At 40.2% G+C, this 12,716-nt stretch overlaps 1 protein-coding gene across 1 annotated transcript; it reads left to right on the forward strand.

Moving 5' to 3' along the window:
• Positions 1-168: 168 nt before the first annotated feature.
• On the forward strand, positions 169-9,394 carry MSANTD3 (Myb/SANT DNA binding domain containing 3). Its single transcript, XM_050891946.1, has 4 exons — positions 169-208; positions 424-596; positions 5,789-6,234; positions 7,528-9,394. Exons 3-4 carry the CDS (start codon positions 5,820-5,822, stop codon positions 7,935-7,937), a joined length of 825 nt encoding a protein of 274 aa, XP_050747903.1. The 5' UTR covers positions 169-208; positions 424-596; positions 5,789-5,819; the 3' UTR covers positions 7,938-9,394.
• Positions 9,395-12,716: the final 3,322 nt, after the last annotated feature.

Below are 12,716 nucleotides of genomic sequence, written 5' to 3' on the forward strand. Positions count from 1 at the left end.
CTCCCTCCCCACCCCACCCCCGCAGCGCCGCCGCACCTGAAGGCTCAGGGTCCCCCGGGACCGTTCCTCCCCGCGGCACGGCGGGCTCCGCCGCCCGGCCCTCCCGTGGCAGAGGCCGGTGCCGCCCTGCCTTTCCTCTGGAGAGGCGGAAATCCAGCGCGGGGTTTGCGGGGAGCTGAAGGAGTGCCGGCGACCTGCCGGCGAGGAGGTGAGGGAGGCAGGCCCGGCCGCCCAGCGCGGAGGGGAGGAGGAGAGGGGAGGGGAGCCGGCAGCGGCGGCGGCGGCTCTCGGCGGCGCTTTGTTACGTGAAGGGAGAAACCAGGGGGCTGCAGGGTGGGGTTGTCCCCGCCGGCACCGCAGAGCGCGGTCTCCGCGGGCGCTGAGTGACAGCGTGACCGTTTGCCGTTCTTCCTGCCGCGGTAGATGTCCCTGAATCCGCGCCTCAGCCGCAGCCTGCATGCCCGCCCTGGGTGGAGCGGTCTTCTTTGTCGAGCCGGGACCTGCTCTCCTTTCTCGTTCAAGCAGAAGAGGAGCTAGCGAGGAAATAAAAACAAGCTCGAGTTAATGTTTGAGAAGTTCGGGTGCAGGAGAGTCTGGTAGGATTCCTGTTTATGCCTATTTTTGATGAATTTCAGACGATCGTTCGAAATAACAACCTGCGTCCATTACCTTTCTTTGCACGAACTGCTTTGGATGTCCTCCATAGGTAGCGGGATGACCCGCTTAAAATATATCTCTGTATGTGTATATACAATGTAATATTATATATCTATTTTTAAAAAATACATTTGCGTGTATACGTATATAAAATTTGCCGGGAGAAATTTAGGCAAAGTACTGTGAATTTTTACTAATAGATTATTTTGTTCATTTGCTGGATGATCCATGATAACTATTAATTTGTATTAAAGCGGGGGGGGGGAGGAAGCACCCAAAGAGGATTGGGGTTTTTTATCTGATTATATGTAACACAATTTCCATATAGATCTCATTCATATTTGTAATATGCACCTAATTACCTAGTGATTTCAAGTCTCAAGGCAGACAGGGTCAGGCCTGGAACACTGATGGAAGCTCAGTGAGGAAAACCTAACATTTGAGGAAGAAGGACACTGTTTACTGCTGGTTCTGTCATTCAAATGAAATATAAACCTGTTGTTGTGACTAGTTTGGGTCATTGCATTTCCATGCCTTTCTTTCACCCTCAAACACTGGATGAAAAGGACAGAATTATGATTGATTTCCAATGCTGTTAATTACTGACTATGCTTAAAGCTTCATCTGCAATTTAAGTTGGATAAATAAATTTTCTTTTTTTCAATCCTTAACTATTTCTGGTAGTAATCCTGTTGGCATTGGTAAATGAATCCCATTTTCACACCATAAGTGACCACAGTTCCCTAGCAAATTATTTTCTTTGGATTTGGTTAGTGTAACCTTAACTTTTGGGTTAAGTCTTCCACCATAACTTTCTCTTTGTATTTTGTTATGCCTAAAAAAATATTTCAGGGACTGAAAATGCTCACACATGCCAACCTGAAGTGATTTTTTTTTTTTTTTTTTTTAAATGGGCTTCTTTGCAGCTGGTTGGAGTTTGGGGTGTATGTTTAGGTGTGTACAAGCAAAAGAATACATATTTATGAATATATGTGCACTTCTTCACTTGTGTAATTTTTTTTTAAGATATTCTTCCAGAAGATCACAGCACATCCCTTATAGTCTTTAAAAGAAGAATGCCACACAACATTTCAAAGTAAAAATGAGGACCTGAGAGATATTTTTGTTATTTTAAAGTGATAAAGGTTTGTATGAGAGGACAAGTACTTAGGACATCGATTCGTTTTAAGGCAAGTTGTGAATTGAGCCATGCCAGGAGAAGATATTTAGAATCGTAGAATGGTTTGGGTTGGAAGGGACCTTAAAGATCACCTAGTTCCAACCCCCCTGCCATGGGCAGGCACACCTTCCACTAGGCCAGGTTGCTCAAAGCCCCATCCAACCTGGCCTTGAACACTTCCAAGGATGGGGCATCCACAGCTTCTCTGCGCAACCTGTTCCAGTGTCTCACCACCCTCACAGTAAAGAATTTCTTTCTAATATCCAATCTAAATCTACCCTCTTTCAGTTTAAATCCTTTGTCCTATCACTACACTCCCTGATAAAGGCTCCCTCCCCATCTTTAGGATAAAGTATTATTTCCTTACTGCATGTCTTGGAGCCTGGGTACCTGTAAGAGTGGAAGAAACCTTCCATTCTTTGTTTCTTAGAACTTACTGTGTAACTGTCCTCGTGCCTACACATTCCCAAATCAATCCTGTTTTTGTATGAGTTATACACAGTAACCTACTTCCATTTCAGCACAGATTCCCACATGCTAAATTATATCCTGGACATATGTCCTGGAAGGATCTTTTAGCCTCGAAATGGAAATTGTTTGGGCCTGTGAGAGTCCTTTCTCATATTCCGCAGACGAGCCAGTGGACTGCCAGAAGGTGATTAATATGCATAAAGAAAAAGCGATGAATATAAATATATGGTGGTGTTTTGCTGCAACTTCTCAGTATTCTAAGTTCTCTGACATCTCAGAGTGCTTTCTGTTCACCTAATTGAAAATGAGCTTTAATATACTGAAGCAAGCAGGCTAAACATGTAAGAGCTTGAAAAGAATCTTCAAGAACTCTTTTCTTCTGTGTAGCAAGTGCATTAAACTGCTTTCACCAGTTGTAGAGTTCTTTTATGCATCCTAGATCATAATCCTGGCTTTTTCACGGAAGGGACACAAGTACAGTATGTATGTGTAGGAAAAAGTAGTTAGGAATGTGTATAGGGGAAGGGAAGACTAATAAATATATTGTATTCTTCTGTTCTTAAATACACAGTATTTGAGCTTATGACTGGGGATCTCAGATGCTACCACAGTAAAAATAATAGTAGTAAATGATAGTGTGGTATGAAAGTGATACTTAAGGGTTTGCTGTGGCTTCATCCATGAAAGATGAGCTCTTATCCTAGTACATAAGTTGTTAATCTATATGAAGTCATATTTGGAAATGTTTTAAATATTTACTGATATCAGTTGATCTCTGCCAGTCTGTGTAGCTAAATATTTAGCACATGGAATCCAGAAGTCCTGGTATCATTGTTCAACTTTTTGAACTTAGTCTCCAAAGTTCTTGAAAATCCATTGTTTTTCTAATTAAAGGGATTTTCTACACACAAACATGTCATGATTTTTGGTCTGAGATTCTCACACCTTTTCAAAGCTAGAAATAAGATTTACATGCATCAGCAGAAGGCAGAATCAGCCATTTCTGATCACACGGAGTCTCTGATCCTGGTTTTTCAGGGTCATAAGCTATTGGACCTTATGACTTGCTGGTGGGACGGCTTTTCATCCTGTTCCTTGGGGAAACTGAGGCTAAGACAGGTTGAAGCATCAATATTTAGTCCCAAGAATTTCATTTCAGCAGCTGTCCAAAGCAGCTCAATGGTTTGGAATGGTACAATAAGTACGTAAGTAAAATAGATTAGTACATAGAGTCCGTTTCTTTATAGGTGCCTTTAATTTTACATGTTTTGAGAGCTGTTTCATGGAGCAAAGTTGCCAGTTTTCAGTATCTCTTTGCTAGGATGTCCATTACATGACTTTTTGCACTTTTTTTAAATTTATTTTTTATTTAAGGAACTTCTGAAGCAGATGTTCTCTTCTGTGTATTAAACCTAGACATTGTAATGATTGGTATGTGATACTTTCAAGTTTGTTTACATACACTTAGGGATTATAGGTGTTTAAGAATTCCTGTCACCAACATGTGGGGTGACTAAGTTTTCACAGAGAGTAATAAATAACTTGATATAGTGTGATGGAGGAAATGCTGGATCAGGGAACTGTCTTCCTTAAGCTCAGCCACTCAGCTCTCCTCCTTCTTCCACCTTTTTCTTTCTTGCAAAATAAACAAGCTGTTCTGCGAACTAATAAAGTCTGGTTTCCTATGGATCTTTCCCTTTGTTCCCTAAATCCTGTCTGCTGCAAAAACTCCAGCTCTCCCACGTCCTCCTGACACCAGCATTTGGTAAGAGACAGCAGAACTGTGACTAGCCAGGAACCACATAGGTGCTGGCTGTCCAGTCAGTACGTGCCCGGTGATTACCCAGTCGAGCAGTGACAGAAAGTACAAACTGAGTGTTTGTTGCCTCTTTTTCAGTAGGGGTACAACTTAGCTACTGCTGCTGACTTAACATACTTAACTTAAACTCAGACTGTTACTTATTTCTATTCACTTTGTTTCAGTTTTGCTATTCTAGGCTTTGTTCCACTGCCTCCTCTATTCTTTGACTCCTCTTCTTTGTTTTGCTGGGTTTTGTCACATTTTATGGGCTACGTGAGAAAGCTCCTGTTCTTATGTCGGAGTTGTGTTCTCATTTTGGTATTAGCTTGGCTGTTAGCTTTCTTTGTAAATATAAGTAGTTACCTTCACTGAAAGAGGCAAGAATAACTGTAAGTATTAAGACATTTGGAGGAAAGGAATTACAAGGATGGTATGAAGAGAATGCTAGTGCAGTCGAGTTAAGGAAAAAAATATTGAAAATATAGGAACTCTGATGGTGATATCTATTGCATCTTCAAGTAATGTTATGAGGGAAGTAGTGGAAACAATGGGCAAAATACTAGAAAATTCATTTTAGGAGAGTCCTAGACTGTTAGGAATATGAACCAATTATCTTATTACATATGTTCCATTTCTGAGTTTTATGATTAAAACCAGAAGAAACATGAGCTAAGACAGCATTCCTCCTCCTTTTTCTACTTAATTATCCAGAAGTTTCTGCCCAAAATGTAAAAGTAATTGGGGCTACACAGTTGTAGTGGGAGGGAATGGGGAAAGAAGTGTGGAAAGATAAAAAAAAACTCTACATTTTGCAGCACAGTCGTGTGTTAATAATTCAAGGAAACACTGCTTTATTCATTTTTTTATGGCTAAGAATTCGCTGGTATCAGCTACCTTTTTCCTATTGACTACAGAAGTCCTATACTTGAGAAGAGAGGCAGTCGTTAACATGGTATAAGTATATGGCAGTGGCCGTATTAAGTGAGGCCAAAACTCTTTTTAGCCTGGTCGTTCGCTCTTGAGCGTGACCAGCAGTGCAAGTGTAAGGAAGAGTGCTACACACGCAGAGTCAGCAGTAAAGGGCGAAGGACCTGTACCTTCAGAGCGGTTAGTTTTCGTAATTAATTCATGTCTTCTTGCAACCCTTGCCTCTTCTCCGTATTGTAATACTGGTCAGGATCCTGCCACCTATTGGATGTCAGTCAAGGAGGGCTGAGCATGGGGGAGAACCAAACTGACGGAAGTCTTTAAAAAGAGAACTTCTTACTATCATTTCTCATACAACTTTGAAATATTGTAGAGAGAGGGGAGAAATTAGTTATGAACAGTCAGCAAGGGCAGAACAAGGTCTTTTGTGTACTAAAGGAAACCCAGATTGAATACTGAGTATTTTGTATCAAAACAAATTGTAACAAAGACAAGAAGCTTCTCCTCGTTATGGTATACTTCTGTAACTGTGTAGCCACTAGAGTGGCAATAGAAAACAGCATATAATTATACTATATCTTACCTGAATGTTTCATTATATACTCTAGAATTACTCACAAACTGTTCTAGAAAATGAAGTGTGTTAGAATCAGAAGCTATGCTTAGGAGTTATTTGCTGAAACACAGTTTCCTGATACTGTAACCAGTTCTAATTTGTGTTTGTTTTTTTGCTTTCAACATTGTTTTCATAGGATTTTTGGCTTCTTGGAGACACAGTAGAAAATGCAAAACGAAATAATAAAGCCTGCTAAATACTTCTCAGAAGTGGAGAAGAGTGTGCTGCTTGCATTAGTTGAAAAATACAAATATGTGCTTGAATGTAAAAAAAGTGATGCAAGAACTATTGCTCTGAAACAACGTACCTGGCAAGCACTAGCTCATGAGTATAATTCACAGCCCAGTGTATCACTGCGAGACTTCAAACAGTTAAAGAAATGCTGGGAAAATATCAAGGCACGGACAAAAAAGATAATGGCACATGAAAGGCGGGAGAAGGTAAAAAGAAGTATTAGTCCACTTATAAATACTCACATCATAGGGAAAGAGAAGATTGCCAGCATAATGCCTGAGCAAATGTACTTTTTGCAGAGCCCACCAGAAGAAGATTCTGAATATCAGCCTGATGCTTCTAGTCAAGGTATAAATGTTACTGTAATGATGCAAGTAGTATTGTTTTGTATGTGATTTTGCCAGTGATTCTCTTTCAGCAGTCTAAATCTCTCCACTTAGCCGTGACTGCTGGTTATAGAAAAGTAATTTCAGAGCTGTGATATTACAAGACTCTGTGTATTGCCCTAGGCCCCCAGGAGTTAAACTGAGGTTTTACTCAATTTTTTTTCATCAGTTTTTGACATATCTGCTGCTTTGTGGCAGGCATCACAGTAGCTATCATGCTGGCTTTCCAGAGAACAGTCCCAAGGATATTTTGATCCTTTATAAATTATTGTTTTACTGGGAAAAGGTTGTCTGAGCATTAAAAAAAAAAAAAAAAGCCACTAGCCGCAATTGATACACAATTGTCTGCTGCAAGAGTTCCCTGTAGGTCTTTCCTCCTCTGTTTTCAACAGCTAAAAAGAGTACATAGAGCCATATTTCACACTGCAGTCCACATTGGACAATGGCCTTTCTGAAAAAGTTCAGCACTACATTCTTCTTTGTTTGGCAAGCATACATGGAAGGAATAATCCAAAACCAGAAGGGAGGGTGGCTACAGTGGTTTCTTGCAAACTTTATTATGTTAGGATCGCACACAGAAGACTGTCCTTGCTGAAAAGACAACAGTAACGACATTGTTAGATAACATTCTTACTATGTCTCTTTCATAATTGTATTTACCATAATCAGTCATCAGGATTTGTAAAGGAATGTATTTTGAGACCCTTAGTTTCTTTTATTTCAGAAGAATTGGTAGAACCTTCTCAAAGTTAGAATAATGTAATTTTTTCCGAAAAATATACACCACTGCATTTACGACATGTACAGTAGTGATAAGGAAGGAATAAGTAGTATTCTTCCTAGTATTCCCTCAGTCTCTTGATATTCATGTTGATACAGCTCTTCACCCGACACTCGGATCTTTCATAAAAATATTGCAAGTCACATATGGATTTGGCTTAAACAGCTGCATTAAGGTTCAGCTCCAGGCTCAGCCACCTAAATTTAGGTGTCCACTTATAAATGTCTACATTCACTTCAGTATTCTGAGCTCCCATTATAGCCATGGAGGTCTATCAACAGAGCCCAAAGTGGTTCAGTTCAGACCATTATGCCCTTAGTATTCTGTAACAGAACTGCATTATGTAGTGGCTCCTGTACTATGGTACAGAAGCACCAGATTTAGATGCATACACCAATAACTACATTATCACAAGTTCATGTTTCTTGAGGGAGAAGGGAATACTATAATACTTTTTCCTCTTATGTTTTGCAGAGTCATTTGTTGTCTCAAATAGAGAACTTTGTGATGAAGAGAAAGAGCTGGTACATTTCCCAGTATGTGAAGGTACCTCCCAACCTGAGCCTTCGTGTTCTGATGTCAGAATAGCAGCAGATAAGAACTACAGAAGTAAAGCATCTCAGGAAAGTGCTCTGAAAAAGATGCATGAGGAAGAACATCATCAGCAAATGTCAATTTTGCAACTGCAGTTAATCCAAATGAATGAAGTTCATGTGGCAAAAATACAGCAAATAGAAAGAGAGTGTGAGATGGCTGAAGAAGAACACAGGATAAAAATGGAAGTGCTAAATAAAAAGAAAATGTATTGGGAGAGAAAACTGCAGACCATCACAAAAGAATGGCCTGTGTCATCCTTTAACAGACCCTTTCCTAATTCACCTTAGAACACGAGGGGCAGAGAGTCAGTCTGATTGAGCACATTTATAAGTAATGCGCACTGGAAAGAGGGTTTTTTAATGTGAATATACAGTGACAGGATAGGTGCCTCGCTGATAGTGAACACACTTTGACTCTTAATGTTTAGGGAAACAGTGGTAGAGTCCACAAAGGGGAAAACTGTATTGTTCATTTGTAGGTAGTTCTGATTTGTTTAACTCTCAGACATGCACAGTGTTCTAAAATGTGAACATATTTTCCCCTCTCAGAATACCCTAACATCCTTTTGAAATTTAAGGTACTCCGGGTATTCGTACATTGGGTCTTGAGAAAACTTAACAGCTTTAAACATCAGGTTATAGTGTTTATTTTGGTTTCTATCTCCTCCTATCTACCATTTCCCGAATGCAGGCAAGGGTTGGAGTTGCTCTCTGCTGTTGAGACAAAAGGTGATTGACAGGTATTGGTTGGATTGTTATGCTGGGGCTTAGGAAAAAAACTTGTCTCTAGTTAATGTAGTTCATAAGTTATTCTTCATAGAAGATGTGAAAATGAAGGAAGTAGCAAAAGGACCACTGTAGTAACTGAGCCCTTTGCTTATGAAGAACAGTAATATTTTCCAGCTGGCTGGCTCATTGAGAGAATGGTTGTGGACTGGCCCTACAGTTATTTGAGCCTTGACCCTTAAGAAGTTGGAAAGAAGGTGACTTCTTCCTCAAAAGCCATTGTGCTTGTCCTTTCTTTTCAGGCTCATCTTGTATTCAAGTAGAATACCAAAATAGGAGGGTCGCATGCTGCTGCCAGCACTGTGTGCTGTTCGCCTGGAGTCATTCTGAGGGGAAGAGCTTTTTAACAATTCATAAAGCTCTTAAAATGTAGTGAGCCAGCCAGTCCATTGGCAAAGTCTCCCTCTATCTCCCTGTGCAATACTTGATGGCATAGCATCTAGCTTGAGTATTTCAACCTCTCCCTAGCTAGAAGAAAAGACTAAGACTCACCCTATTTTCCTTCACGGACGGTGGGAAGCAGTTCAAGGGAATCATTCCTGTCTTGGAGCAGTGTTCTGTTGTGTTCTGTCCTGTGTGTTACGGTGGTGTGTTTCTTGCTTTTGCTGTCAGTGAGGGGTGATGGACATGATTTGTATGAAAGCATTCACATGAAGGTCCCCGCAGAGTTTGGGGGTCCAGAATAGTAGATGGTAGGAAAGCACAAATAAAGATAATCCTTCCCCAAGCAATCATTTAGTCTAGTGGGGCAAGGGTTAAGAGAACGTGAAATACAGAACTCTGCGAAGATTCATAACAACCTCTGATGTGTGAAAAGCTGTTTTACAGGAAGGTGTACAACCGTCCTTTGAAGCAGTGAGAAAAAGGAACAAAAACATAAATTTTCATTGAAAAACCTGAGTATCCTATTATTCAATAAAGTATTTTCAGATCATGATTCATGAGGGCAAGTCCATACAGTGAGCAACATATTTGAATTAGAGTATGTTACAAAACATACATTCCCAGTTACACTCCCATCTCTTCCCTGGATGTTCATTCTGGTGGAGTGAGTTTCTTTTGGTTTTGTTGGGGGGGTGTTTCTTTTTCTTGAACTGCTTTCCCTGCTGGTGATTCATCTTTGCAAGCACTGCCATTATCAACCACAGTATTCACTGTGGTTAACGCTGTGGTACATGCGTTGCTCCCTTCAACGTGCTAACACCAGCAATCGCAATGGGAGTGACGTATTACAACTTATTTTATATGACAGAGAAAAAAAAACTTGCAGAGCTGCTGCAAGATCAAAAAAATAGGCCATTTTTGAAATCTGAAGACAGATCTTTCTGACAGCAAACTCAGTTTTCTTATAAATTGGCTGTATGAAGGAAGCACAGGTCTTCCAAAGAAGGGTATCGTTATGGACACTTTTTTTTTTCTGCTGAATGGAAACACTATTGGAAGGTATAATAACAGTAGAGGCAAAAGAAAGAAGTAAACAGGAGTGAGGACGTTTTTGTTCTGAGGTTGCATTCTGTGGTCTGGAAGATGAGTCAGTTATCTGAGTGGTTATGACAATTGTTCAGGTGCCATCCAGAAAAAAGAATAGGAAAGACATTTGTCTTAACCAATGATGGGATTCCTTCCACACTGCTTCTAAGTGAAAGTACTTTGAAACTATGAAATTGAAACCATGTATGTTAAGGTGTCAAAAGGTGACAAATGGAGACAATTTCAGCACTGTGACGAGAGCAAGAACAGAGAGACAATCCAGGTCTAGATAGCCCTGTGAGAAAGTATGAAATAGTCCAGGGAGAATCTCATGAAATGTGAGATAAGAGTAGTTTTGACTCCTGAAAGTTATACCATTGCTCATGAAAGATTGTTTTATTTTTATATTAAAAAAATTGTTTAAAATATGCATGTTTTCAGACTGTACTAAGTGGGCAATGCCTTGCATTTTGATATATATTCTTATTCTGAGACCAAAAGTTACAGTCCTTAGGCTGAACAATAGACCCTTTTAATACAGCTTCTCTTTAAAAGAAAGAAGATCACAGGAGAAAAATTAGAAAGAGCCAAGATGAAGACATGAAAGAAAGAATGATCAGTACATGAGTAGAGGAAGAATGGGAATGTCACACCTAACACAAACGATACAAGATGCTTTTGTGGTACAGGTAATAGATGGCTTACTGGTGACACAAGCTTTTGCTTTCCCATCTGTGGTTGACTGTTGGTTGCTGTAAGGCTGGGTGATAGACACAGAAAAATGTAAAAGATCAACAAGATGAAGTAATGTGTCTTCTTGCCAGGCTTTGGCTTCTCCATCTAAAGGCTTTATAAAAAGTGATTGATGTGGTGGAGTTTAAATGACTTGAGAAATGTGGCTTTTACCATTTGATTTTTTTGCAATTACTTCCTCTGGTATTAGGATTTATCCTTTCTTTTGTTTGACTTTTCTTATATGTAATATAGCCATCTCAGACAACATGTCCATTTGGTCCTCTCCCTTTTTTCTAGTTTACACCATTCAAATACTTTCACATAATTCTGTTTTCCTGTTAACCATTTGGCCAAGCTATATAGGCATTTTCCCAAGGTTTTTCCATAGATAAAATACAGCAGTATTTTAAGAAGAAGAATATGCCTGTTGCTCTTCTCTGCATTTGTTACACAAGTTGTTGGCAAGAATGAACTTAAAAGATACACTAGGCAAAATGATCCCTGCTTAACTCCGTAAGAAAAAATGTATACCAGACATGGAGTGGCCATTGTTCTCAGCCTCTATATCCTTATGAAGAGAAACTCTGACCTTCTAGGCAAGGTGTGGTGAATCCTTTATGCTCCCCAACACAAGCTATGTGTTTTGCTCTTTCCTTTCTCTTGCCCAGATTGCCTATATCACCACATTTGAGCATGAAATGGATGCTCCTCAGTCGTCATCTTACCCTTCCACAGAAAGCACGGTTAGTTAGCCTTTTCTACACAGCTGCCCATACTTTCTGGATTCTGTGCACAGGCTGCGAAACATGTTAGAGGATTTGGAAGAGCGGTTAGTATAGAGAAAGGTCTGTATAGAGAAGAACACTTTCTCCATTCCAGCTCCATGTAATTCTGGGAGGACAGTCTGTGACTACAAAGTCATTCATCAGGACCAGAGCTAATGCAGGGCGCTGAAGCTGTGGAAGTGGTACTGATTCTTCATAAATCCTTGGGGTTCTGCAGAGGTTAGGTTTGGGGTTTCCTGATAACAAAGTTCCTTCTTTGTAGGCAGTGGAAGAGTCTCAGTGGAAGATTTTCACAGATACTTCCTCCAATCAAGGCTCTTACCTTGACAAAGAAATAACCCATCCTGCAATCTGTTATACTACTGCTTTCAACGCCCAGGCTGCTCTATCACAGGAGGAAGGGGTCTTTGCTGCTTGCCACAAATCCTCTCTGTGATGCTCCTTCCTACACCGCAGAGATGTGTTTAGCCGGGGCTGAAAGACACAGCCCTCCTGGCCAGCCATTGCTCAGAGAAGCGGTCCTTACAGCGCAGGTGCAGCTGGTGTGGCTGAGCTCAGCGCTCACACCGCAGGGTTGAAATAGTCCCGTTGCAGCCCTGTGACCAGAGAAAGGAAGGGTGGCTCAGGGCTACCCTTTTCTGAGTTATGCCACATCTAGTGCAGCTGAGGATGTTGTCCTGAATTTTGTTTAATCATCATTTATCTTTGTGTGTTTCCTATACCAAATTTTAGCAGTCTCCCAAGGATTTGTATGATTACATAGGTGTTTTTCAACCATCTTTTGCAGATTTTCTTTTTTTTTTCCCTGGTTACAGTTACAGTGGCTTTTACAATGTGTCCTCTTCCTTCTTCTCCACTTGCATTATAATGCTTCCAGTTTCGTTCTGAATCTCTATGGTCACAGTCTGTACAACCCCACATCCGTGCAGTATCATATTTTCAGGTATTTTTCTCAAGATGACATTGAAATGATAAATTGCTACACATTTATATATTGTTACTTTGGGGGTAGGGGAATTACATGTAAATCTTAAAATAACATTTAATTGTATTTTTTTCCAGGCAAGTAAAGTCCCTCACAAGTAGTCCTGTGATTTCATATTTTGAGCTAGCTTGTTCAAAGCTATTTTTATAAGACCGATGTATCTTAGTTGTTTTCATAAGATAATTGCCTGTCTTTGCATTATTTTTCTGTTTCTTCTCAAAGCAGCTGACTGTAAACTCACACATCATCATTCTTCCTGAATGTTGTCTCTAGTTAGATATTCAAAAACATTCCTGTGCAGATTAA

Source organism: Gymnogyps californianus, chromosome 2 (genome assembly GCF_018139145.2).
Source record: "Gymnogyps californianus isolate 813 chromosome 2, ASM1813914v2, whole genome shotgun sequence".
In the NCBI taxonomy this organism is placed as follows: Eukaryota; Metazoa; Chordata; class Aves; order Accipitriformes; family Cathartidae; genus Gymnogyps; species Gymnogyps californianus.